Source organism: Ursus americanus, chromosome 14, assembly GCF_024610735.1.
Source record: "Ursus americanus isolate L20-20 chromosome 14, mUrsAme1.1.p, whole genome shotgun sequence".
In the NCBI taxonomy this organism is placed as follows: Eukaryota; Metazoa; Chordata; class Mammalia; order Carnivora; family Ursidae; genus Ursus; species Ursus americanus.
In genome coordinates this window covers 36,033,737-36,060,983 of record NC_142140.1, presented here as the reverse complement: position 1 = coordinate 36,060,983, position 27,247 = coordinate 36,033,737, and the positions used below count along the sequence as shown (strand labels likewise).

General features: G+C 44.4%; 1 protein-coding gene across 1 annotated transcript in view; it reads right to left on the bottom strand.

The window, feature by feature from the left end:
• Nucleotides 1-1,987: 1,987 nt before the first annotated feature.
• Nucleotides 1,988-27,247, bottom strand: part of DCP1A (decapping mRNA 1A) — a 53,118-nt gene continuing 27,858 nt past the window's right edge. The window contains exons 4-10 of the mRNA XM_045807355.2: nt 27,179-27,245; nt 21,840-21,978; nt 17,453-17,566; nt 7,429-8,181; nt 5,511-5,576; nt 3,836-4,051; nt 1,988-3,524 (exon numbers count right to left, since the gene is read on the bottom strand). Coding sequence (XP_045663311.1) covers nt 3,444-3,524; nt 3,836-4,051; nt 5,511-5,576; nt 7,429-8,181; nt 17,453-17,566; nt 21,840-21,978; nt 27,179-27,245 — 1,436 coding nt within the window. The 3' untranslated portion in view covers nt 1,988-3,443. The remainder of the gene's footprint in view (nt 3,525-3,835; nt 4,052-5,510; nt 5,577-7,428; nt 8,182-17,452; nt 17,567-21,839; nt 21,979-27,178; nt 27,246-27,247) is intronic.

Sequence of the window (27,247 nt, the reverse complement as noted above, 5' to 3'; positions counted from 1 at the left end):
AATGAAGATGTCAAATAGAAAACCGAATGAAACATTGCACACCTCTCTCCTGCTGAATTTGCTGGAAAACAGGCTCCTTGAGGCCCCGGCCCACTCAGGGAAATGTTCTCAAACACAGCTTTTAAAAAGCCCAGTGTAAGTTGCTTTACTTGATTTAGATCTTAACATTTTATACAACCTGAAAACGCAGGGCACTATTGGTTCCAGAAGGTACTTTGAACACAACCGAAGAAAACCAAAGATAGGTGACAATGAAACATGTGCTCAGCAGCAAATATGCAGCAAGAAGGCAGGACACACGCCCCTGGGATCCTTGTCCTCACTCCTGTGGACTGGGCCCACTTGTGCCTGTGCCCCTCTCACTCCTCTGTTTCTACGTTTTGCCCAGTTACTGTGTGATGGCTGATTTTGTTTTTTAAGCAGTTAGGCACCTTCAATTTCATGTTGCATTATTAGTAATACAATGGCAGTTATGGCCTCTACTACCCAAATGAGAAAACTTCAAACTACATTCTTGGGGGTGGGGTGGGGAGAGTAATAAAGCTGCATGGTTTAAACATACTACCTAGTACAGGATTCGATAGGGTTTATAATTTTTACAAGGAAACCTAGGCAGAAAAAGAACAGATGCTTGACATGCAAAATTGGGCCAGACACATTCTAAACAAGGCCCGTGCGGCCTTAAGCAGAGGATCCGTGAATTTGGGCTCTTCGCAAACCACCACTCTGTGATGGCCACCCCAAAGGCTTGCAAGGTGAGCTGAGGACACTCCCATGCACACAGTATGAAATGCTGCTTCTAACACGGACAGTCACTTGAAAACTTAGTATTCGAAGTCCCACCTGGCACGCCTCTGGAAGGATGCGCGCTGAGGAGCTGTGCCGCGCACGCACAAGGCTGTTTGGGATCCTGGTGCAGGAGTCTACCAGGAGACATGACAGTTAACTACAACAAAAGAGCAGGGCCACCCACTGGGGTGGGGGTGGGGTACACGGACAGACATGGGGGTCTAACTGCAAAACCTAGCTTCTGTGTTTTGGTGTCCACTTTGATTCAACTAAGGTTTGAAACAAAGGTTCCAGTAAAGTCACGGCGGTATGGACACATGCAACCTAAGCTAGCGTGAGGTTCTGGATAGGAACTCTGACCGAGGAATAAGGCAACTGAACTGTGACTTTCGGGCCAGGGTCATCCGACCGCGACGAGTCAGGCTTGGCCTGACTTTTCAGGGACTCATTCTGGCCCGAACCTCCTGGTAATCATGACGAACTTCTGGCTTCTGAATTTTAAGTAAATCCTTTGAATACATAAATCTGGGAGGTGAAAGAGGTTGACCCTTTCCAAGTCTCCATGACTTGGGCACTTCAAAGTTTATTTTCCCACTAAGGAAAACTTATCATAGATTCTCTTTCCTGCCTATCATATTCTTTCCTTGGATGAAATGGTGAAAATTAACAGATTTGATTACCGACCCTCTTTAGGATATTCTCTCTTAACTCTTTCATAATATTACACATACTCAAATCATTTCAAGTCAAATGTCTATTACAAGAATCCCTTGACTCTTCCGTGTACCAAAGCCCACCGAAACCACACTGGGGGTGCGAGCAAACCTGTTTTCTGAGAACAGTCACGTCGCTCCCCCGACACCATCTCCTGGTGTAAGCAACACTCTGGATCTTACTTCGACATTCTCCTTCCTGGGTGATGTATGAGCAATTCATTTTTGGTTGCTGGATTTACACACTACCTTTGAAAACAAACTCTTTTCCATCAAGTATGAGAACTTATAAGCTTCCCTGACTTCTGCACAATTCACAAATAACTACGTAGACAGCAAGACACTACATTGATAAGCAGAAAACTGCCCAGGAAGCATGTTTAGATTAACGAAAGCCAATCAAAGTATTCGTTATGCTAAAAAAACTAAGACCAAACTAAAACAAGCATGTAATTCACAAGTAATTTTCTAAAATCTCAGCTAGGAAAAAAAAAAATCTATGGATTTATGATTGAGTTACCATTAAAGCTTAAATGATTGTTCCCGAGGAACCACCACATCCATCAGCATTATTCACAGCTAATCCTTATGCTAGCTGGTTGAGCCAACTGGGTTTTTACCCCATCATTAAATAGTGCTCAGAAAAGTAAGCAGTGCATCTTAATTGGTTAAATACTACAAAATGATCTGTATCATAGAAACGAAGACACTTTCATTCAAAGAGTATCTTAAAATTACTATTGCCGAAATAAATCAAAATCTACATTAAAATATTACTAATCACCATTACATGCCATAAAAGAATAAATATAAATCATGGCAGGTCAATAGCAGCATAACAAAGCATCTTTACATATTTTCACACTTTGGGCTGCGAAAGTACTCACAGCCTAGGAATACATTGGTAAAGTTCTGAATTTCACACTTTGTTTTTAACTCCATATTCTATATTAAAGTAAGGGCAGTGTGAATAACAGCTCCCTTTTCTGCATAGCTTTAAAACTACTCTCAGTAGACTCGAGGAATGGAACCAGAATGGCTTTGTTAGATTGGTCCACTGGTCCTTTTGTCAAAGTGTTAAGGAAAACAATCAACAAGGACTTCTGTGTTTAGACAGAAAAGGAAAATAAGGCTACACTTCACACAAAACATTTTCAAAACCACTCAAGAGTTTAACTTACAGTGAAGGTTTCTGATCGAATTCAGTCTTTACCAGCCCCAGCCTTTGCTTCAAAGGTGTGACATGCCACTCCCATACCATCACAGAGCCTGGCGTGGCCCTAGTCACATGGTATCTCTGCCCTGGGAGCCTGCTGCATGGCCGCTCTGGGGACACTTACGAACAAAACACAACTGAGAAATTTCAGAACTTTTAAGGCCCAAATGGGGCATTCATAAAAATGTACTTCGCTTGAACAAACCAGTCCTAATTTGCCAACTTAAACTCTGATCCTTAAAACTCAAAGGTACTTTGCACAGAGCTGAGTTCTGCTCTGTTCAGAACTTGACCATAAGCCTAAGGCTCAAATTTCTAGGAGGAGCAGCAGGGGAAGGGGCGCGGGCTGGGCTGAACTCTGCTGCAAGGCTGTTGACTCCTCCTCCCTAAGACCTTGAGTGTGAAAGCAACTGAAAACCAGATTCCTTATTTCACATCCTTTCTTAGAGCTGATGAAAACACCCACACAACTTAACACAATGGTTGTTGTTGGTTTTTTTTTTTTTTTTTTTTTGTCAAAACAAAGGTCTGCTGGTGATGCTTCACAGTGAAACCTCCATTATCACTGAGAATGTCACTTGGAAAACATTCTTAAAGAATGAGTCTCTTTCTCATAGGCTCAATTTCAGGATTCTCAAAACTCAGTGTTCTGTTTAGAAGTTTCCATGACGAGGCCTATTTGTTTTTGAGGTCGACATTCTGCCTTCGGATTTATTCTGCTCCAGTCATAAGTTGTGGTTGTCCTTGTTCTTGGTCAGAACCTGCAGGTAGACTTCGTGAAGTGTACTGAGGAAGCTGGAATCATTCTGGAAGAGATGGTAATGTTTCGTTTACCTCAGTAGAACTTACTTCCTTGACGAAAGCTTAGGAAAAAAGCTATATAAATAATCTGTATAACTAATTACCCAAAGAATCCCACCACCCAGAGTCAACTACAATCAATATTTTGGAATTCACTCAGATACTTTTCCACGGGGAGTGTATGCTCAGAAAGGGAGAAACATTAGTCCCAGCTAGTCTTGAATTTACTTTCTGAACAATTTTCTAAGAACTCAGACGTTCTTTAAAATTAAAGAAGAGAAGTTTACAGACTCTACTGCTGGGATGACCTGTATACCTTTATTAGATGTATTAATGTATCCTGGAGCTGCGACTTGCTGAGAATAATGGAAGGCTTTCTCTGATTTTCTGATGTTCCAACAGTCAGCGGAGAGGTGCTTGCTTTCCTCTCGAGGTCTGCAGACCTTGCAACTGTCTGCTGGAAAACGCTCGGGGACAACAGGACTGAAGACACTGCCATGGTTGTTGCAGTAACCAGCGTGGGGCCTGCGACCTGCAGGGGGACAATGGTCATGAATGAAGCTTGTTAGCTAAAGGATATAGGGCCCGTTTATTGGGAAGCCAACTCTGATCATCACAGAAAGGAAATATGGTCCCAGCAGGGTATGCACAATAAGAACGATCCTATGATAAATTAAAAATGTAAAGTTTTATATGGGGAGCAGGGAAATGACTGCAAGAGGGCATGAGGGAACTTTCTGAGGTGATGGAAATGTTACATATCTTGACTGTTACCCACGGGATGTTATGTATGTTACAACTCCTAAAACACCTGCATTTTATTGTAAGTATTTCATGTGGATGACATTTTACTTTAAAAAAAAAAAAAAAAAAGGAGAGAGAAGGGGTGCCTGAGTGGCTCAGTCCTTTGAGCATCCATCTCTTGGTTTTGGCACAGGTCATGATCTTGGGGTCATGAGCTTGAACCCTGCCTCAGGCTCCATGCTCAGCACAGAGTCTGCTTGAGAGTCTCTCTCCCCCTCTCCCTCTGCCCCCACCCCCGCTCTCTAATAAATAAAATCTTAAAGAAAAAAAGAATAAAAAAATCCAGTTACATGAAGCCTTAGTTTCTTTTATAGTGTTCAATATACTTACTCTACCACTACAGCTATCAAAGACACAACTTCTTACAAACAGAACTGACATCTACCTCCTTCCCCCATTTAGATATGCTTCTACGCTAATAATGGCTAACCATCAGAATATACTAAACCAGAAATAATCAGCATTTTTAATAATTCCCACATTGGATATATCAACAGACATCTCGATTTCTCCTTCTCCTGTCACCCTCTTCATTTACAAACAGCCACGGTGTTAACGGTGTGGCTTCTGGGGTCTGAGCTTTCCGGTCTGTTTTTGGTGCTGGCCCCGCAGCAGGCTGAGCACGCCTGCTGATCCCTACGGGCAGGTCGCACTACAGGGAGACCCGTTACCACCACCAGGCACGAGCTGGCTGTGGCTGCAGTTCTGAGGCTCGAGGAGAGGCACAAAGGCTCAGTAAGTGTGCACTTCAAGGCTGGTAGGAAATGGAAGGTGGGGACAACTTTTAAAAAGTGAGGCCAGGGAGAACAAGCAAGGGGCAGAGCGCGCAGGCCTGGGAGCACGAGCACTACAGTGACTCTCGACCAGGCCTCACAGCTCTTGCAGGGCAAAGAGTTTTCCTCCGCACGGAAACCAGGCTGACACGCTCTCAGGTGACAAACACTGTGCGAGCACCCAGCCCTCAGTGTGGTCAGGGAAGGCACTGTTCCAGAGAGGATGACCGGAAGCCCACAGGGGCCAGAGCCATGAGCTCTGTCGGTGGAACAGGGCAGCCTGGCCTAGGAGGGGCACATGAGACGGCTCTGGGCTTGAGAGCTCCAACTTTCCACTCAGTCAACAATGTTTTACTTCACACCCAGCAGAAGAACTTGAAGAGAATGTGTTCTTCAGAAAAAGGGAGTCCTTACCGGGATGGCACTGGGTAACACCTTAGGCTGGGCAAAGACTTCAGGATCCTGGTTTTGCTGCATAGGCTGCAATGTTTAAAAAGAAAAGATGAACAGAGACCTAGCGAGTTGCAATGAAGATTTCCCAGCTACTGGGGATAAAGCCAGTTTAGCAGTAAGGAACAGTTCAGACATTAACTAGTTCTGTCTCAATTGCAGGGAGAGGGCCCTGGGACAGCCTCCGACCCCCTCAGTCTCCCCAAGAACAGGGCTGTGTGCAGAACCTTCGAGGCATGTCTAAGGAAAGAGCGGGGACAGCCCATGCAGTTTTGCTGCTGAATCTGTAGAGGTGCCATATGCTGGCGGCACGAGACCCTGATAAGGTGGTGTGAACTCTGGAAGGTGGCACTAAACAGTTTTCATCTAGAGTCACACCTCCACATGCTAAATTTTGTCCTTATTCATTGGGAGACAAAGAACTTATTGTAGAGCAAATACATTACACGTAAAATTCAGTGAAGCCCCAGATCCTAAAGGCAATGAACCGTAAATGAAAATGCACACGTACGTACACGTCCCCTGCGAGGAGGCACAGTGGAGAGCAGGGGCGGGCGCTGGGGCAGTTCAGACTGCCATTTCACGGGGGTGACACTCATCTCTTAGAACATGCTCTCTCCTTATACTGCACAGAACCTCAACAGAATGGCCCCAAATGACAATTTCAAGATATAACCAGAATACTAAGCTTCCTGTCTTTCTGTACAGGATTGTAAAGGAGTGGAACAAAACTGTCCATTAACTATGAAATCACATACAATTATTATGATGGACTCTTCTGTCCAATATTATTTGGTGAAATGTTAAGATTGCAGATGATTCTTAAAGGGCACGGGGCTGAAATCCTGGAAGGCAAACAACACTGTTGCTGTGATCAGCTGTGCATCTTGCACACTCACTACAATGGGAGCTGACTCTCTCATCTGTAAACTCGCCAGCCTTATCCATCACTGAGGGACAAGCCTCTTCTTCACACCTCACCCCCAACTGACTAGCAGGTCCCACTGCTCTCATTTGTTAACAAACCCACTTGTCCATACTCCCAAAGTCAGGCCCCCACCAGCTCAAGACTGGGTAAGCGCCTGGCCTCCTTCCTGAGGGGTCCTGCTTCTGTCTTCTCCTTGCCCTGCTCACCACCTCTGCCCGAAGCCCTTGAAGAACCCCACCCCCCGCCCCCCCAACCGGGCTCTGAGAACAAGTCTCAGACTCCTTCACATCGTTTCCAAAGCCCTGTTCGTTGGCCAGTACCATCGCCTCCAAGCTCCTTCCACAGGAGATCCAGCCACACTACAGGTCTTCACGTTCACAAATGGCGCTCATCTCCAGGCCTCTGCACGCACTACTTTCCTTGTCTCAAACACTTTCCTCTATCTCTAGGAAAGATCTGGCTAACTTCTGCTGAGCCTTCAGACCACAGATGAACAAGAGCTTCAGTAGGAAGCTTTACTTGACCCTGCATCTCAAATCTGGGATGCTGTTATGGCACCCCAAGTGTGCCTGGCCCCAGGTGGGCACTCAGTGAGTACCAAGGGAGCTGGGGACGGGACAAAGCTGGGGGTAATCTGGATCCATGGTCCCAAGTCAAATGCGGACTCCTGGACTTGTCAGGCAGAAACAAAAACCCCTACAATGCATGCCCTGATAGGAAAATACTGGTATCATTTCTTGGCTTGTATCAGTTAAGATTATCTGGGGCAGTGGAACTGAGTCACACTACCATGTACCAATGATCTGGCTATTCACTACAGGGCTTCTTACCTCCCGTGTTCTGGCCCCGATGTACCTAACGGTCTTTCTGAAGGGACTGCCTCATGGCAGTCCCCATCAAGGCCTCTGAGGATTCACCCCACCCAGTTAGAGCCACCCAGCCTCCTGCCAGTACCTGAAGGGGAGCAAGCACCATGTTGCTCAGGGATGCTGAGGCTCGAGCCGCTGCGGTCTTAGAGGGAGGCTCTATGAAGCTCTCAGGTGTGGCCAGCTGGCCAGCTGCTGGGGAAAAGCTAGGTGCCATGGCACCTTTCCCAAGTGACTGCGTCTGTATTTGGTCATGCTGTGGGGTCAACCTGAGTTTCTGGAGAAGATCCACGCTCGGGAGGGATGTACCAGCTGTGTTTGTCACGCTCAGGGGGGCCCTGAAGGGGCTCTGGGTGGCAGTCAGGTTGGCATGGCTCAGCTCAGGGACTGGCTGGCCCAGGAGTGGAGACCTCTGTCTCGGCGTGGTCTTCACCGCCTGCATCATGGTGGTGTTTCGGGGTAAGCTGGGGGGAACCTGTGCCGTAGGAGCTTCTGCTGGTAGAGTGGGACTGAGCACAGGACGCAATGGGATGGCATAGCTTGGGGCCTGTTTGTCACTGGACTGTGTGATGGAGGCAGGAGTGATCAGCACCGGGGTGGGGACTTCAGGTGGGACCGAGTGGTGGGCAGCAGGATGGACACCCAGGTTTTCCGACTGAGGGGCTCCTCCTGACTGCTCGAAGGAAAATGGTAGGAATGAGCTGGACTCTTTCTGGGAGACATCTCCTGGCGGCTTCTCCACCTCTTCCGAATCGAGACCCACAACCACTGGCTGTTCCTTTGGCAAAGAGGTTCCAAATAATTCTTCCACCGTCAGATGTTTATGTCCAGATGGAGCAGACTGAAAAAACAAATCAAACCACCCAATGAAAGCAATCTCTTGCAAACCAGCGTAACCAAACTTCTTTCCCATCAACCAAAACAGTTTGCCAAAGTGAGGACGGATGGAGTCTGGAAATAAGGTACGGGGACAAACTGAAGATGTGTCAGGCATTAAGGCCAAATTGTCTCCCCAGGCGGGTGGGCAGAAATGTGTATTTGCAATAAAATCCAAGTTTTAGGGACTTCCGGTACAGAATTCACCTTTCTTCTTGGCAAATGGATATAAGGTAAAGGAGCAAGTATCTTATTACAATGTTAATAGTGCTTAATTGCTCTTAAGTCAGTAATGCATGTAAAGAAATAATACTCAGGAGGACAGAGGGACCAAAGGCTGAGTAAGCAATCCCACCTTTATCTTCATACTTCACAGTTCTCAATAAAAAGCTAGGCATTGCACCTTAGGGACTAAGTTCCAGAAAACAAATTTAACCATTTTGTACATAGCAGGCCATTCCTTCCCACTACCAAATCACAGAGTTCTTAAGAAAAAGCAAAGCACATAGTCTGAATATGTTGAAGTTCCACCTATTACAGTGATTTGGTTTATTGATACCATAGCAATGATCTGAAGGAGAAACATTTATGCTTTTCACTCCTGAGCTTTCCTGTATCTTCTTCACTTCAAGCAATATGGCCGTATCCACGTACCCTTTATTTTCTGAGGACCCATAGGGTGCCCGGGCCTGCTCTGACCTGGGCCCAAAGTACATAGTAGGAGTAACAAAGTCTGACCTCCAACAGGGCTGATGTTCTAGCGGAAGACTAGCCGATGTACTTTGAAAACACAAGCAACCTCGATGTATGGATTTTGTTTTTCAGTAGGCTCCATGCCCAGTGGAGCCCAACGCGGGGCTTGAACTCACAACCCTGAGAGCAAGATCCGAGCTGAAATCAAGAGTCAGATATGTAATCCACTGAGACACCCACGCGCTCCTCCAGATATGGTTTTATTTCTCAAGTATGTGGACAGTTGCTCAGATGTACGTTTATGCAGAAAAAGACAATTCATGGAAACACAGGGCTCTCGGTACCTCAGAAGGCCTGTGAAGGCCCGAAGCTACACCGCACGTGAAGCACAAGCCTGAGAGCAGTACGGCACGGCAGTTCCACGGGAAAAGAGCGCCGTCGCTCTCGAGCACATGTGTGTTTCACCCGTGTGGTCAACAAGGACATCTCCCCGCTATCTGCATGTGGACTGTCCTAGGAAGTGTTCGTAAGCCGGAATGGCAGAAAGTGAAGCAGCAATTCTTATCAATTCATATGGAAAATTTTTGAGCATTCCTAGACCCCAAAATAACCTCTCTTTGGCTTTTCTTTGTTCTTATAAAGATTTTACTTGTGAGAGACAGTGAGCAGGGGGGAGGGGCAGAGGGAGCAGGAAAGAATCTCAAACGGACTCCTCGCTGAGCGTGGAGGCCGACATGGCTTGATCCCATGACCTGAGCTGAAACCAAGAGTTGGACAATCAACTGACCAAGCACCCAGGTGCCCCCCTCTTCAGCTGTTCTGACACCTTACGACACATCTTGCTAACAGACGCACAGGACAAATGGAGACAGAGCGCAGGTGCTCACAGAGCCAGGGATGCTGAGTGTGGCTCCCAGGGCGGGGGCTCGGTGAGCCACTCTGTGTGCAGGGTGCTGCTGCCACCCAGACGCCAAACGCTATCTTTGCTTTTCACCTTTTTTCAAAAAAAGTAAAAATCCTCTTTGGATTTCTTTCGGTCAGCAAGATAGGTACTGATACAGATCTTCCCTAAAAGCAAAAGTGGCTTCATGCGAACTTTTAAAATGGATGGGGGGGGGTACCTGTATGGGTTTTAGCAGGTGCCCCAGGTACTGTGCTGGGATGGGCGGGGTGGGGAAAGGCCAGCACCCAGGACTGGGGATGCAGGGGAGCTTGTGAGGGACGGAAATGGAAGGGGGTGCCGTTGCGTAGTCCCTCTCGCATCACCTAATGGGTGAGCAGGGCCAGTGGGGCTGGTGGGGCTGAGGAGAACGCAGGTGGGGCAAAGGAACAGTGCTGAAGAGGCGGAAGCCTCCTCCAGTGTAAAAAATTGTAAGTTCATACCAAACTATTTCTTCTTAGAAAATATTCAATAAAGAGAATTAATGTAATATATCTTGGCAAGTTAATATGACAAGAGGCTTTGTTTAAGTGAAGGAATTCTCAAATGGCAGATTCAGACCCCCCATTAACAATGCTGTAGTCAGACTAGTAAGACTACCTGTCATAACACTTCCTAGCACCTGAAGGGATTTTCCAGATACAGGATCTTGCTTCAAATACAAGGCAGCACTAACGTCTATTATAAACTGTGGAAGTACAAAAGTGCAAAAGAATGTATATGGTTTAATTTCTTGTATGTTTTTACTTCTGAAAAAGTTGTAGAGCTTCGGGTCTGAAATCAAAGATACCTGGGTTCAATTCCCAGCTGTTAACTGGGGAAATGACGGTCTCTCTACTGAGTTTCCTCATCTGAAAAATGGGGACAACTGTGGCAATTACCTCACAAAGCTGCTGTGAAAACGAAATCCTCAACATGTCTGGTGCCCAACAGGCATTCAATAAGCGGAAGTCGGCTGTTATCTGTTATCATCACTATATGAACACCATATAGTCTTAACAGCAATCGTGATAAAGCTGTTTGCATATGTTTTAGGGAACATCAAATACGTTGGGATATTAAAAATTCATCAAATCCTTCCGAGTATCATACTCCCCATAATGTAAAATAACACAGTATCACCTGATGGGCTCTCAAGACTGAGATATTATAAATCACCCTGTCATTCCCTGATGCAAGGGGTCATTAGACACGGTTAGCATTTCAAATCCATTCAATGTAACTCAAAGTAGACAGTGAAATTTCACTTGGGACACACTTCTTCTCTGTCCAGGCCACTTAACTGGAGTAGGACGCATAGGTTCCCTCTCCCCAGGCAAACACTACGTTTATTCACTTCTGGATCTCTGGCTGATGAGCACAAACAGAATTCCTTTCCCCCCTGATTTCCAGAAGTTCTGGGAGGGGTGCCTAGGTGGCTCAGCCAGTTAAGAGTCCAACTCTTGATTTTGGCTTGGGTCATGGTGTCAGGGTCGTGAGCTCTCGGTCAGGTTCTGCACTCAGTGGAGAGTCTGCTTAAGAGTCTCTCTCTCCCTCTGCCCCTTCCCCCACTTGAGTGTGTGCGCTCTCACAAATAAATAAATCTTAAAAAAAAAAAAAAAGTTACGGTAAAATACGTACCAAAATTTAGCAGTGTAACCACATGGAAGTGTACAGCTCAGCAGCATTCGGGACACTCACAAGGTGTAACCACCATGTTCTTTCCCTTCCCCGGTAACCTCCATCTGACTTCCGTTCCTATGAATCTGCCTACCCTTGGCACCTCGTGCAAGTGCAGTCACATCATGCTTGTCCTTCTGTGACTGGCTTCCTTCGCCCAGCATCAGGTCCTGGAGGTTGACCGGTGCTGTAGCAGGTGTCAGAGGCTCCTTCCTTCTACAAACGCTGACTACAAACCACCATGCGCACCCCCCACATCTTGTTTATCCTGAGGACTGACACTTGGGTTGTTCCCACCTTTTGGCTACTGTGCATAATGCTGCTGTGAACGTTAGTGTAAAAGTATTTGTCTTCGTTTTCAATTCTTCTGGGTACATACCCAGGAATACCACGGCTGCGCCATATGCTAATCCTGTGTTTAACTTTCCGAGGAACTGCCAGACCGTTTTCCAAAGCTGCGGCACCATTTCACATTCCTACCAGTGATGCAAGAGGGTTCTGGTGTCTCTACGTTCTCACCAACACATTGGCCATTTCTAGAGCTTATCTGAGAAGATGACTATTCAAGTCCTTTGCCTATTTTTGAGTTGGGTTAATTCTTTTTCATACATATGTTTAGAACAAAGTGGTCAAGATTGCTTGGCAAAAAAAGTACTTGAAAACTACACTGTTATTCGTTAATACAAATTACATAGCTCTTTACCATCACATTCTATTTCATATAGATGTATATATACACAAAAAACATTTAGATAGACATACTCTGAAAAATACAGACCATATTGGGGCTATTCTGCAGAAGCTTGAGTCTTTCCCAGGTAAGAATACAAATATTTTTATAAGAAAAGAATGGGGGTCCCTGAGTACCTCAGTTGGTAAAATGTCTGACTTTTGATTTTGGCTCATGTTGTGAACTTGGGGTAGTGAGATCCAGAGCCCCAAATCAGGCTCTGTGCTGAGTGTGGAGCCTGCCTGGGATTCTCCCTCTGCCTCTCCCCCTGCCCCTCATTCCCCCCATCCCCTGCTCAAGCATGTGTGCGTGCTCTCTCTCTCTCTCAAAAAACAAAAAAACAAAAAACAAAAAAAACCCCCAGGACATGGAGAAGATTCAACATGAAATATACCTTAGGCTTCAAAAAATGGCAATGATTCAGGTAGCAATTTTGACCTGTCCTGTGGAACACAAATTCACTTTTGAACAATTAAAATTACCTGTGTGTATACTTGGAATGTTTTTACACTTAAAAAAAGGTATTTCTAATGGTTTAAAATTGACTTCACATTAAAAAATGAATCCATATGGTAGAGCCCTGAACCCTGACTGCAAAAGCAGCAAAAAGTTTCCAGATACCTCTACGGGGCCTCCCTACAGCTTCTGCTAGGTCAGAAACGTTCTCGGACTTTCTCTGGAATAGGATGTGCGGTAAGGCATTAGGGTTCAGGGGAATCTCACGTAAGAAGGGATAAATGAAGCTACGATGGCAAGCAGAGTAGCCAGACAGAACACTTACCGCATGGGGGGCCCTGTGCTAAGCATGTCACACGCGTCACTCTATTATTTAGTGAGGGCCGTACTATTATCACTGCCATCTTGTAGGTGACACCCAAGTACAACAGAACCAGACTCAACCTAGTCCTAATGCTAAGTCCACGTTCTTAACCATTATGCCCCTGTACTGACACGTCAAGTAAGTATATTCTAGGTTACTTAATCAACTGGATGGTGATACTGACTTCTGGAAAACAGAGTACATCCATGGCTTGAACAACTGAGAGGCAGCTATAGGTCAAAATGTACCCACTTTTGGCTGAATCAGTCACGAGAGGGAAGTGAACAAAGCTTGCTTCTCCACACAAAAGCTTTATAGTCTGCATTTGAGAGGACCCTCTCTCCCGCTCTCCCTTCTCTGCCCATGACAAGAAAAGCGGCCACATTGCTCTGGTAGTTGGCCTTATCTATTCATGGATTCATCTCCCCCATACATAGAAAAGGTGAACTTTATTCTTCCTTCAGGTCTGAATTCTATGTTTTGCAATGCTTCACTTACATCAAGTGTTAGTCTGACCATTCCTCTTGTGACACGGAAGTCAGGAAGCAACAGTATGTATGCTGCACCGCAAAATTCTAGTATACTCTATCAGGCTTCACACTGCTCCTTCTTCACCCTACAGCTCTGGCCACGTAGAGAATTTCCTATTTCTGTCTGGATCTATGGTGTCCATCTCAGATTTCCTACCTGGTCAGTGTACCGGCCACTTCAGAAGCTATGTATGCTTTTTCTTTTTTCTTTTGTAAGAATTTATTTATTTGAGAGAGCATGAGCCGGGGAAGGGCAGAGGGAGAGGGAGAAGAAGACTCCCCACTGAGCAGGGAGCCCAACACGGGGCTGGATCCCAGGACCCTGAGATCATGACCTGAGCCGAAGGTAGACACTTAAACAACTGAGCCACCCAGGCGCCCTATGTATTATTCTTAACCCCAGGAACCAAAAAAAACAAAAACAAAAACCAAACCCCACGTATATATACATATATGTGTGTGTGTGTGTGTATAAAAAACGTACTAGGGAAATAGTCCCAAGGGAATTTTAGCAAGTGAATTATGAAACTGAAATGGCATTTAATATTATGAAGACTGGACAGCAGTACTCGCTCCTGAGCACCAGATGGCAGTGTTGCCACACAAGTGTACTACTAGCGGAGTGCAGGGGCTGATTATGGATTTAAGCTAATTTTAGTCAATCACACAGCTTCTGACAATATCCAGATCCCAATATTCTACAAAATTCTGTCACTGTGGCCTATAAAATGGACTTTCAGTAGGCTGTGCGAATGAAGGAGTAACAAACACCAGCACTCTGCTCGTTAAGAGCGTCTCATTCTCTGTGTCCCCACTTCACTATCGTCCACAGATCCATCACTGGCGCTTTTGCTGAAAGGCCGAGCATGCACAGCTCATCGCACCCGTCATCTTTCAATGGACAGTGTTTCATGGCTCTTAAGGAATTCTTTGGAGTCCATTTCTCCACCCCCCATCTGTTATTAACTTGGCTTGAAAGCTTATTACACAAAGTCTTTAATGTATAATACAATGGAATCTGTGCATAAAAATAATTGTCTTTAAACTTAATGATTGAGATTTATTTTCCTTTTCGTAGCAGTTGCCCTATTTGTGACAAATGAACTCAGTTTTTATTGCTTTTAAGATGGTGGAAATTTTGTATCTCTTGATCTGGGTGGTAGTTACAATGTTTAAAAGTTAGGAAGTTACAAGGTTTATACTTGAATTTATTCACCATGTGTTAATTATACCCCAGTAAGAAAATGCTCAGATCCTCAAGCAGCTGGTTGTTTACAAAATTACCCTGGGTCTCGGTTTTCACACACCTACAATAATGATATTGATGCTACCTTCATCTCACGGTTCTATAACTTGTGTTACTGTATGAAGAGCTATTTTCTGCACAATAAAAATGATGCTAACGCCAGGTGCCAGAGAACTTAAGAAACAAAGCGTAAGAGCATTTTGCCCATTTTCAATTGCCTGGAGATCTCCGCCCAGTTACCATTTCCTGCCTGCCTTCTTTGCCCTGGCCCCGGCAACAGGTATTAATTACTCCACCCCACTGCAATACTCGTTTCGCCCAGAAGAGTGTGGCCCGGCACCTGTAGCATCTCGAGAGGCGAGGCCGCTCTGCCACAGTGCTGAGGCCGACTGAATACTGGGCACGGCACTGGGAGCTCTTTTGTTTGTCTTTTCAGAGAGCAGGCATAGACTCTCTGAGCCCAGTTTTAACTGTAACATGGATTTGTAATAGGAAACCTCTTCTAGCCCAAGGTTTGTGTTCTAAATGGTTCTCTGGGCCTTGGGTCTGTTCCTTCACTTGGTTCTCACAGTTGCTCTGGGAGTTACGCAGCACAAGAATCCTTAACCCCAGGATTCAGAAAGGAAAGGGGAAGTGACTCATGAATCAAAAGGGGGATGTGATTGGCCTACTGAACACTTGGGGCTGATACACCAGACAGGAAGGAACGCAGGGATGCTATTCCTTCTCTCTCTCAACATTTATTTTGTAAAAATTAGATTTTACATAGCACTACTTTTAATACACGTTTCCCCTTCAGGACTCTAAACACAAATACAGTGAAAATGGAGCATGGGAAGGCAGTATACAAAATCTGGCTTAAATTATCATCTAAATACTTAAAAACATTATGGATACATTGCTGATGGGAATGTTAACAGTACAGCCTCTCTGGAAAATTCTACGGCAGTTTCTTAATAAACTAAAACATGGAATTACCAAGTGACCCAACAGTTGCATGCCTGAGTATTTATCCCAGACAAATGGAAATCTGTGTACAAAAACCCATGCACAAATGTTCACAGAAGCTTTACTTGCAATAGCTAAAAACCGAAAACAACCCAGATGTTCCTTCAACAGGCAAATGGTTAGAAATGGTTAAACAAATCTCAGTACTCCTACTTGACTGGGCAGCAGAATAAAAGAGAACAAAGAGAACATACTACTGATAAACCCAATAATTTCAATGACATCTCCAGGAATCATGCTGACTGAAGAAAGACACTCCCAAAAGGTTATATATTACATAATCCCATTTATGTAACTTTCTTCAAATTACACTATAGAATGGGGGACAGATTAGCGGCTGCCAGCATTAGGGATGGGAGGAGGGGAAAGGCAGGAAGGTGTGACAGGGGAGTCGGTGTGACAATACAAGGGCAACACGAAGGACCCTTGTGTTGATATAAGTCTTTGGTATCTTGACCCTGGGGATGGATACACAGAGCTATATAGGACATAAAATCGCACAGAGATACACACATGCACATACACATAGACATGAATGTGAATACAACTGAGGAAATGTGAACCACATGGGTAGATTTAATCAATATCCTGGTTGTGATATTATACTTTATTTTGCAAGCTGTCATCAGTGGGGAAATGGGTAAATGGTACGTGGGATCTTTCTGTATTATTTTTTGTAATTGCATGTTTATCTGTAATTATCTCAAAGTAAAAAGATTAGTTAAAAAACTATGGGCTTTATACTTGGTATCTGTTCATTTATCAAGCCATCGGCTATAAAGAAAACAGATTCAGTCAACAAATATTTACAGATGATAGGTGCTGAGAATATGGCAATGAACAAGGCAGACAAAACTGCCTGTTTCTATGGAGTTTACACTTAGGTGGGGAGGAGACACAGTACGCCCAGTAAAAAAAAAAAAGTCACAAACCACATTAGCTGGTGAAGCCGTAGGGTGAAAATAAAACAGAGCAGGACAGGGGTAAGGAAGGATTGTTACTTCAAACAGAGTGACCAGACAAGGCCTGACCTGTATGGAGGACGCCTGAAACTTGAAAGAAGAAAGGCAGCAAACCGTATCTGGGAGCAAAGTATTTCATGCAAATGGAACAAGTGCAAAGGCCTGCCCCGAGGCAGGGGTGGGTCGGGCACATTTGTGGAAAGGCCTTAAAACGCCAGCGAGGCTGGGGCCAAGTAAGCAAGGCAGTGAGAGAAAAGATGAGGCAGGGGTGGGGGGTGGGGGCCAGAGCAGGTTGGGCCTGGTGGACCACGGGCATGACCTCGGCTTTGATTCGAGTGAGCTGGGCACCACTGGAACGTTTTAAGCAGAGGAAAGCTATGATCTAACTTATGTTGAATCAGGGTTACTCTGGCTGCTGGGTGAAGAAGAGGTAAGGGGGTGGCAAGGACAAAAACTCTACAGCCAGTGCAGATGGCGGCTCTCGCAAAATCCGGATGGGAAGACAGGGCAAACGACAGGAGTGGACGTTAGCATGTCGCTTCCTGTATGTATGCACCTTGACGGAGAAATGACAACTCTGTTATCCTTACAAAATACTACTCTGTGTTTTGTTACCCTGGACAAGGCCAGGGCTTTAGCTGTACAAACCTTATCTTGTGACCCTGATGGCGTCTCTTCTAGAGTCTCAGTGCTTCCCAGATTGGAGAGCTGAGTACTTGGCTGTAACCCAGGGCTGGAGATATTGGAGTCGCCCATCTGATTCTGAAATTAAAAGGAAAAGTAGATCATGTGAAAAGTTTGCTATTATTTGGTTAGCAAAACATCGTATGTACTACGCTATCAAAATTAATGTGTCCCTGGACTGAAGTTCAGGGCTTTTTAAAAAAGATCTGGTCTCTTGAGTGTTCTCAACTGTTTGTGGTGTCTGTCTTGACACAGACAACGCTCACTCGATGCTGGATCAGACAGCCCAAATACAACTTCAGTTTCTAAAATTTATAATTCCATGTCCATCTAGTCCTCTTTTTTTTTAGGTTTTTTTTCCTTTTTCTTTTTTTTTTAACAGCACAGTGTTAGGCACTCCAGTGTTAAAAGAATGACTAAGAGTCATTTTTTTCTATTCAAATGACTTAATCCTTATTTCAGAACATCTTTTACTCACTGTTGTTCTCCATTTACATAGAGGTGAAAGCGCCTGGGAAAGCCTATGAAGTATCTTTTTAAAAACACCTACTACTGAAGTAGTAGACAGCTGTACACATCACACGGTGCCTGTGAGGGTAAGTGTGGCCACCATTCAGTCACCACAGCACTCCAAGCACTGTCCCCCGTGCGGTACCGGTCATCCCCGTGACTCACTCGTTTTCCAACCGGCAGTCGGTACCTCTTAACCCCCTTCAACTATTTCACCTGCTTGTGAAATATCTTATTTTCCACCTCTTTAGGCAACACCACCATCAACCTGTACTAACACATTCTGGAGAATGCCTGGACTTAAACTGTTATCAGAGACAAGCTCAAAACACTGTTCGCAACAAGTTCCTAGAACAGAAGGTATAAAATGTTCAGAAACATTTTTAAAATTGAGAGTTTGCACATAAAAATCCCAGCCTGTTATTTTCAGAGAGATGCTGGATACCTTGGCAACAACCGGCTGGAGCGGAGCTGCAAGTGGCCCTCTGATGCAGGGCCAGGCTCTGTCCGCGTTGGGTCCACTCTGAGCCGCTGCACGCACTCCCTGGCCCATGAGGTTTTGGGGGCAGCTGAGCCTCCCATACTTAACTCAACATCAGCTACACGATGGGTTATGCTTTAAAAGGTCTCCAGAACTTTCAGCATTTTGTTACGCACGTGCAGGGCCATTCTTGGAGTTTGTTTGTTGATGACCCTCTAGTCTTTGTACGGATTGGGTGAAGTGGACAATCACAGACAAACTTCCCTGAGAGTAATTTTACAATATTTGGTAAAAACCTTAAAAACGTCAAAAGCCTTTGATCTACCAATTCTATTTCAAGTAATTTATCTTAAGAGAAAATGCTGAACATGAAGACTTAGCTACAGGATATATTTCTGAGTTAAGAGAATTAGAAAAAAACAGCGAATTGTTTATGTAAGGCACAGAAAGAAAAATATACAGCTATTAATATGACTGTTCTTTTTCAAAGACTTTTCATTCTACCATAAGAAATCTCACAGGGACTCCCTGTGAGATGAACAGCTACTGTCATAAAGATATTGCTCTTTGGGGAAAAAAAAAATGGTTACAGAAGAGTTAATAAAAGCGACTTTTAAAACCAGTTAATAAAACTGGTGTGGAGAGAAGTACCACACACACTGGGACGTATTTATACATATTTTTGGAAGGATGCATCACAAAGTATTATCAGTGATTATATCTAGGTGGTGGGATTAGGTCTTTTTTTTTTTTTTTTTTTAAGATTTTATTTATTTATTTGACAGAGAGAGAGACAGCCAGCGAGAGAGGGAACACAAGCAGGGGGAGTGGGAGAGGAAGAAGCAGGCTCATAGCGGAGGAGCCTGATGTGGGGCTCGATCCCATAATGCTGGGATCACGCCCCGAGCCGAAGGCAGACGCTTAACTGCTGTGCCACCCAGGCGCCCCGGATTATGTCTTTTTCTTCTAATCTTTAAACATAAAATACAAACAACCCCTACAACACTCCAGGATTACTTCCTGCGGCTAGAAGCAGCCTAGCAAGGAGCAACTGTAAAGGACCGTGTCAGCGATCCTTCTTTACATTAAAAAAGGCAAGTTGGTTAAAACAAATGATAGGACTCGGAGAAAATGTTTCATATAGACAGTTCTTATTGCCAAGCAGTTTCTATTATAAATCCTTCACCCCAAAGTCTGGAATTTCATTCATTATATGACACCCAGTGGATGGGGGAGATTTAGGATTGGGAGTACGTCCCATTGCTGAGGTGTGGTTTGTACCCCTGCCCTGGTCTCTGTCAGTCTACGTCTCTACCTAAAGATAAACAGAGGAGCCATCTGGAACCACGCGGCAGCTGAGAGCGCCCGTGCAAACACCGAGATAGGAGGTCATGGGTCACTGCTCAGCCCAGCTCCATTTGGTTAGATGACAGGCAAGTGCAGACAAGAAACAAAACTGTTCTTTCAGGAAGCTCCGCCCATGGACAGATAGTGTTCAAAAACAGAAAGAACACATTATAAAGTAAGGACCAAAGATTTTACTAAGTTCCCAAAGGTTTTTCGTTTCAGACATCATTTTGTTTATTACACACCATGGGAACATTTTCTTTACAGCAGTTACTTACTGTGCTCTCCATATTCTTACTTTCACAATGTATTAACTAGAAATCAGGTCAGATTTTCAGATTGCCTGCTTGTGTACAAAAACTAAGCTTCTGTTCCTGCTTTCACTTTGCAGCCACTCGCTACTCAGCCTGAGGAGTAAGCCAGGCCGCCTCCTGGAGCGCCAGCTCTGGTGGACGACAGCCCCTACACTTTCTGTCCCGCGCAGCACCACCGTGACCTCGTCATCACTAGGCATGTGTGACAGAGCGCTGGGTTTATTAGTTACCTGTTATCAGAACAGAGAAAGGCCTCTATAAAAACTGAACAAGGCATCTACGTAGATAATCCAGATCTCATTAAGGGTATGAGCAGATCTGGGGGAATATAAGGTGACCTAAAAGTACAAAAAATGATTCTTAAAATTTATTCTCATCCAGTTTCCTAAGAATCAATGAATCTACTATAGAGATGGCTGCTTTTCCTATGTTAATTTTCACCGATCCAGAAATTCCTCCTTATTCTCTATGAGACACTGACGAATTTGGTATAACTTGAAACTTCTCATGGACTCTAGAATTGCGACTTCCTTTGGTGTCTAAATATGACTTCCTTAGTTAGAGGAAACTACCTTCTGGAGCACTGTTTCCAAAGTTTGTTTCCTGAACTCCAGATTCTTGAGATGCTAAAGGGAAACATGAGAAAAATGCTCCTGTGGTTAAATCAACCTGGGAATTTATTACAGGATCAATCGGAGTCTTGAGCACTGCAGAGCTTTAAGAGGATGGGGGAGAAGGAGCCACGTAAACAATGTTTCCTTAACTCACTCGACCAACCGGAACCTCTCCTTACGGATCACTCGCTAACTACGGAGAGGCTAGTGTGGGAGCAGAACCATTCGGGAAACACATCGGAGAGTGCTTTTCATACCTTGTCCTTAAACTTTCGGCTGGGGTGAGGATTACACAAAAAATGAAAGAAAGTACTTAATCAAATATGAGTAAAGAGTTAAGGTGACAATTACAATTCCACTGAGACAAAGTACAGCAGTGGGAACCTTCAGTCTTGCTCCCAGAAAACATGGGGCTCTGAAGTGCCCATGTCAAGTGAAAAGCCAGGACAGTTCCAAAGCCACACGGTTTGAAGACCACAGAGGGAATGTCCACTAGTTGACTCACAGTAGACAGTTCATAAGTGTGTATTAAATAAATTAACAAATGCACTGCAACTTCCATTTCATTCAATCTCGGGGAGAAAATGTTATCATTTAACTTTTAAACTAATACACAGAAGAGAAAAAAAGAATTCTAGAAAAGCTTCACATGTGGGTAAAATCCAAATGCTGCTTATTAAAGGCTGTGACCCTACCACCAATTACAGACCATAAATATACCCTTTAGCATCAGCAGGTGCAAATGATCAGACTGCATACATTCCTAAGCCCTCGCAGAGACTGCAGGGGTGAACAACAGGCAAGAAGCTTTTTTGGAACTACCTACTGCAGGCTAACCTCTGCACCCTGAAACCATTTTCTCCCATTGTAATTTTACAGAAACAGAAAAAGAGCATTCCCATTTTCATGCCAAGTCAAGGATTCTGAGATAAGCAAATTTCTTTCCCTGTCTTTCAGGCTAAAAACAGGAAGACACACTTTCTTTTTGGACTAATTATCCCTGCTGGCCTCAAGGTCACTTCCCTAGCACGTGAGTCTTCCGCAGGCCTCTCCTCCCCCCACGGTCCTCCCAGTCGGCATCTTACCCTCTCATATTCGTCCTTGGCTCTGCTGAGCATCTCCAGGATGTCGATGGGCCTGTGGTCACTGCAGCCGTTGGCCTGGCTGGGACTCTGCTTGTCCCGAGCGGCTTGCTGGGACCGCCGTGTCTCCTCTTCTACAACACTAGTGGAAGAGAACCAGGTTTCAGAAAGGCTTCTTTAGACACAGTCTGACCCACAAACTCTCCTGGTGCTCGTCTTCTGCAGATACGGGAAGAATGTCGTAGGATACACTGTCCTCCCAATACAAATGCAGGGCCTCGGTTACCTCATCCCGGGAATACGTGACTAACTGCTTCACCAGCTCATGCACAGTGATGCTGACTGACGTGTCTCACTGGTAGGACACAAGTACAGAATTCTTTTCTAGAGTTGGTGGCAGCAGATACGTTAAAAATGACTAAAATATTTTTCATTCTCTTTTTCGAAGTATCTCAGACTCAGTCAAACTACCAGGTAAAGTACATTTTCAAATGCACATGGCCAGCAAGACAAAGGCAGGCTGCATAGCTGAGCAATCCAGCGTGCGCAGTTTGTACTGACGCGGACTAGCGGGGAGAGAGACCTTAGGGAATCTTCAAAGGTTTCCCTTATTCTCTCCTTAGAAATCGCTGAGTGGTGGCTGAGGTCAGGGTGATTGTGGCAATGCTCTTTAATCTCATTGGTGCTTAGGCTAATTCTGCACTTCAAAATATGTAAAGAAAAGTTGAGGGTTAAGAATGCCACTGATAGGGTTGAGGTCTTTTTTTCTTTTTAAGATTCATTTAAGATTTTAATCCCAGCTGCAATGAATAGGCTTATGTGCCACAGGTTATAATGGGCACAGAACCAGCTTGGTAACCATATGAACTGAGAACCTTCTGGACAGTTATAAGGATAGGTAATAAAATAATTCAATAGCAAAAGGTTTGTTTGTTTGTTTGAATAACAGGAGTAGGACAAGAAAAGGCTGCTCAGTGTCTGTTCACTGCTTTAAGACAGCCTGCCTAGGAGCTCCCATTAACGTTTGTGAGATGGTTCTTGTATTTGAAAACACTGGGTTAAACAACATTAAACAGACCCCACTCTTTTTTTTTTTTTAAACAGCAGAATCATTCTGAGTTTTTAACATGCTAAAATGTATTATGATTCTCCAAGAAGGGTGGGCTTATAAATTTTCCCAAATTTATTTGACCACAGAATCTTTTCCCAAGGCGAGATTTGTTTGGGAAAATCCTGCTTTAAGACAATGTTGTCATTTCTCTATCTAGATTCTTACAGCTCTGAATAGGATGATTGATTTTTTTTTTTAAAGATTTTATTTATTTATTTATTTGACAGAGAGTGAGAGAGCACAAGCAGGGCAAACTACAGCAGGAGAGGGAGAAGCAGGCTCCCCGCTGAGCAGGAGCCTGATGCAGGGTTCAATCCAGGACCCTGGGATCATGACCTGACTGAAGGCAGATGCTTAACTGACTGAGCCACCCAGGTGCCCCTAGTTTTTTTTTTAAATTAAGATTTATTCATTCTAGAGAGAAAGGGGGGGGTGCAGAGGGAAAGAGAAAATCTCAAGCAGACTCCCTGCTGAGTGTGGAGCCCAACGCAGGGCTCACTACCAGAAGCCTGCGAGATCATGATCTGAGCAGAAATCAAGAGTCAGACGCTTAGCAGACTGAGCCACCCAGGCACCCCTGGGATGATTATTTCTAAAATGAATGTACAATCATCGACTTTACAGTAGACTGAAAAAAGACTGGTATGTGATATGAGGATCAGAACAATTAGAATCAATATTGTTTCTTTTATATCCATACTGGGAAAGAAAGATTGTATTGTCACAGCTGTGAGGCCTGTTGCAAAGGAAAAAAAGACCAGAGAAACATATTGGTTATTTCTTAACGGTGGGTCACAAGCAATTTCACTTTCCTTTTTTGCACTTTTCTTCATTTTCCACAATTAACAGGTGCTTCTTTAATAATCAGGAGAAAAAAAGAACGCGATTTCAAGTGATTTGTATTTACACTCAGTTACAGATTGCACCAGCCTGAATCCACCTTTACTGAGGACTCTGGTCATGCAGCCTCTTTGTCCTACCTCCTGCCATGCTGCCTGGCTTGCCCAGGCTGGTATTCCTCTCTCCACTGACCTGGACTGGATCTGTGATTTTGATTCAAAAGAAGAACATTTCTTTTCATTCCTTTCCTTCCCTTTCTCTCTCTGTTTTCTTTCCTTCCTTTCCTCCTTTCTCTTTTCCCTTCCTTCCTTCCTTCCTTCCTTCCTTCCTTCCTTCCTTCCTTCCTTCCTTCCTTCCTTCCTTCCTTCCTTTCCCTCTCTCTCTCTCTAAAGTAAGCTTTACATGGGGCCTGAACTCCAGGCCCCGAGATCAAGAGTTGCATGCTCTACTGACTGAGCCAGCCAGGCGCCCCCAAAGAGAAGAACATTTCTAGTAGTCACCACCGCTCAGCCGTGGAACAGGCCACCTTACAAAGCTCACCACTGCTGCAAGCAGAAGCTGTCCAGATGTCATGGAAGGGACAAGAATGATGCTTGGACTCTGTTAAGGTTTCTTCCAGTCCAAACTCTGTGAGGAACACCCTTCCCTCTCGCCCTCCTCTCAAATATGCCCCAAGCCTATCTGTAAAATCAGGAATAAAGCTCACTTCCATGAATTCTCCAAATTTCATAGTCTACGTAGGCAACCATTTAAACAAGTATTTATTGTTACAAAAAGTTTCTGGCAGAATAGATTTCCTCCTTAGGAGAGTCAGCATTTCCCCAGTTTAGTGGATTTTCAACTTAGCCACTGACCGGAGAGGATTTCCAAATTCGGATATGGTACAGGTCTAGAAGTTTGCTTGCTCTCCCACATAGCTTCTCAGTTTTTATAAACATCTTTTGGAATAAATCAATTTCTTTACTTGGAGCATTTTTATTATACTACAGCTGTTGAAAGAGTGATATAACAGGATGGCCACTGACAGGCAATTATTGGGACACACAATATGCCAGAAAGAATTTTACCTGGATTTCTGGTTAGCAGAGATGATAATCTGAAATATGTGGCAAATAGAGGCTGTACACAGGCAAAGTCAGAGCAAGGAAAGATAAAGTAGTCTTTTTTTATCTTTGGTGACCAGAACACCATTTATCACAAAGTTAATGTTAACATATAAGGTATTCTCTTCGGCCATAAATAGGCCAGACACTTAAAACTCATTATCAACAGTTTTGTGAGGGCACTCTCTAATCACTTCCAGTACCTCCCCTGCGTCTAATGAAACCAGCTGGAAGCGTAAGCAAATGTACTTTTGGGCATTCCTCATGAAAGAACCCGAAGGCTCTTCTTTTCCCTTCTGCTGTTTCTACTCCCTCACCCTATTTTTGGGTTCCATACATTATTTTCAGATAGGCCTTCAGTCTTCTGCCTCGTTTACCATCTGAAGTCTTGTAAGAGGGGTACCATTGGCCCTGATAGTTTAGAAAAAAAGCTCAAAATGGTTTCCTGTAAATAGCCATTAAAGCTAAAAGAGACGGATTTCTCACTTGGGGCCCAAAAGCTCTCAATCTGCAGAAGAAAAATCTATATATTGATATATTCTTTTTTTTTTTTTTTTAAAGATTATTTATTTGACAGAAAGAGAGACAGCCAGCGAGAGAGGGAACACAAGCAGGGGGAGTGGGAGAGGAAGAAGCAGGCTCCTAGTGGAGCTGGGAGCCTGATGCGGGGCTCAATCCCAGGACCCTGGGATCATGCCCTGAGGCGAAGGCAGACGCTTAACGACTGAGCCACCCAGGCGCCCCTATATATTAATATATTCTAAAGTTTAGATAGTTAAGGAAAATATTCTAGATTTCAGGATAACCAAGAATCAGCAAATCTGTGTCATCTAAGTAATTAAACATAAACTGCCTTTGCTGTAACTTTCAAAACTACAAAAAAGTAGTCCTCAAGTAAGCAAATGCCTTTGTAAGACAGTGGTTTTAATTAATTAATTTCCAGAGAAAAGATGTTGTAAAAAGAAAGTGTGGTTCACGTTTTCAAGCCTGAGTGATCCAAGTTCATTTGGAACAATGTCTGCAGGGGTGTGTGCCCACGGTAATAAACACAGCCTCCCCTCTGAGATCACAGCCGAAGCAAACAAAGCAGGAGGCTGACCAACATCCCATCAGGACCTGTGAGCCGTCCTGGATTAAAACCTAGCCTTAGCCACATGTGCTTCTTTTAAAATGCAAATATACCTGGAACTGAGGTTTGGTGGTTAATTATTTACTTACACGTTTACAGAAATTAGTGTAAAACTGGCCTGTTTCTTAAAAAATGAAGACTGTTTTCTTCCCAAGATGTGGATGAAAACCTTGCAGGAGAGCAAAGGGAATTTTGGTTTTACAGAGGGGGCTCCACATCTCTCAGGAGATTCAGGCAAAAACCGTGCAAAGGAAACACAGGTGAGCCAGAACACACTGCCCACTACAGCGCTCTGCCCAGACCTGTGTGGCACCGTGGGCCCCGTCAGCACCACAGTGTCCTGGGCTCCCAGAATCCAGACCAGCAGCACCAGTGAGCCAGACGAGGGCTGGCTCCCATGGGCTAGCCGGAGAAAGAACAGGGAGCCCCCCTTCAGAACATTAATTCAATGAAATTACTCTCCCAATTCCAAGATTCCAACATACAAAACATCTAACTGGAACACAACCCAGTGCTGAACTGGGGACTACTAAACCTAGAATCGGTGTCAAATCGAAGTTCGCTTCAGGGAAGCGTGTGCAGGAGCTCTCTATCGGCTACTGAATGTGGCACCACCCAGCGGAGCAGAAACCTGGAGGGAGCCTGAAGTAAAAGCCCTTAGTAAAGCCCCTGCAGGTGGTGGGCAGGCTGTGCCCCGGGTGTGGACGGTCTCCTCTGGAGTTGGGCAGTCTGACAGCCCTAAGCACATATTTAACAACAAGGCTCTGCTTCAGTTATGATTTGTCTGCAGGAATGGATAAAATGCAGTCATTACAAATGTTACAGAGGACTCTTCAGTGTCCCGGAAAAAGGATGTGAAAAGTAGGAGGTACAGGGTGATCCTATTTTTGTAAAAAAACAACCACACACATCCCAACCTAATGTACAAATAAAGAAAAGGACTAGAAGGAAACAGACTAAAACACCAACAATGGGAGTAGTAGGATCACAGATGATTCTAGAGTTCTTTTTCTGCCTCTTACAAATTTTTGACAATAAGCAGGAAATCAGGGTAGAAATAAATGAGTTAGTAGATTCAGTAACAAAGAGAAGGGGGAAAGTCATTTTTTCATCTCTCATATATCACTAATCGAATTTATGTTGTGATATAAATACTTACTCGGCCATGAGTTTGGCTATGCGGTGACAGTCATTCTTGTCGTAAAACCAGATGCTGTATATTGACACT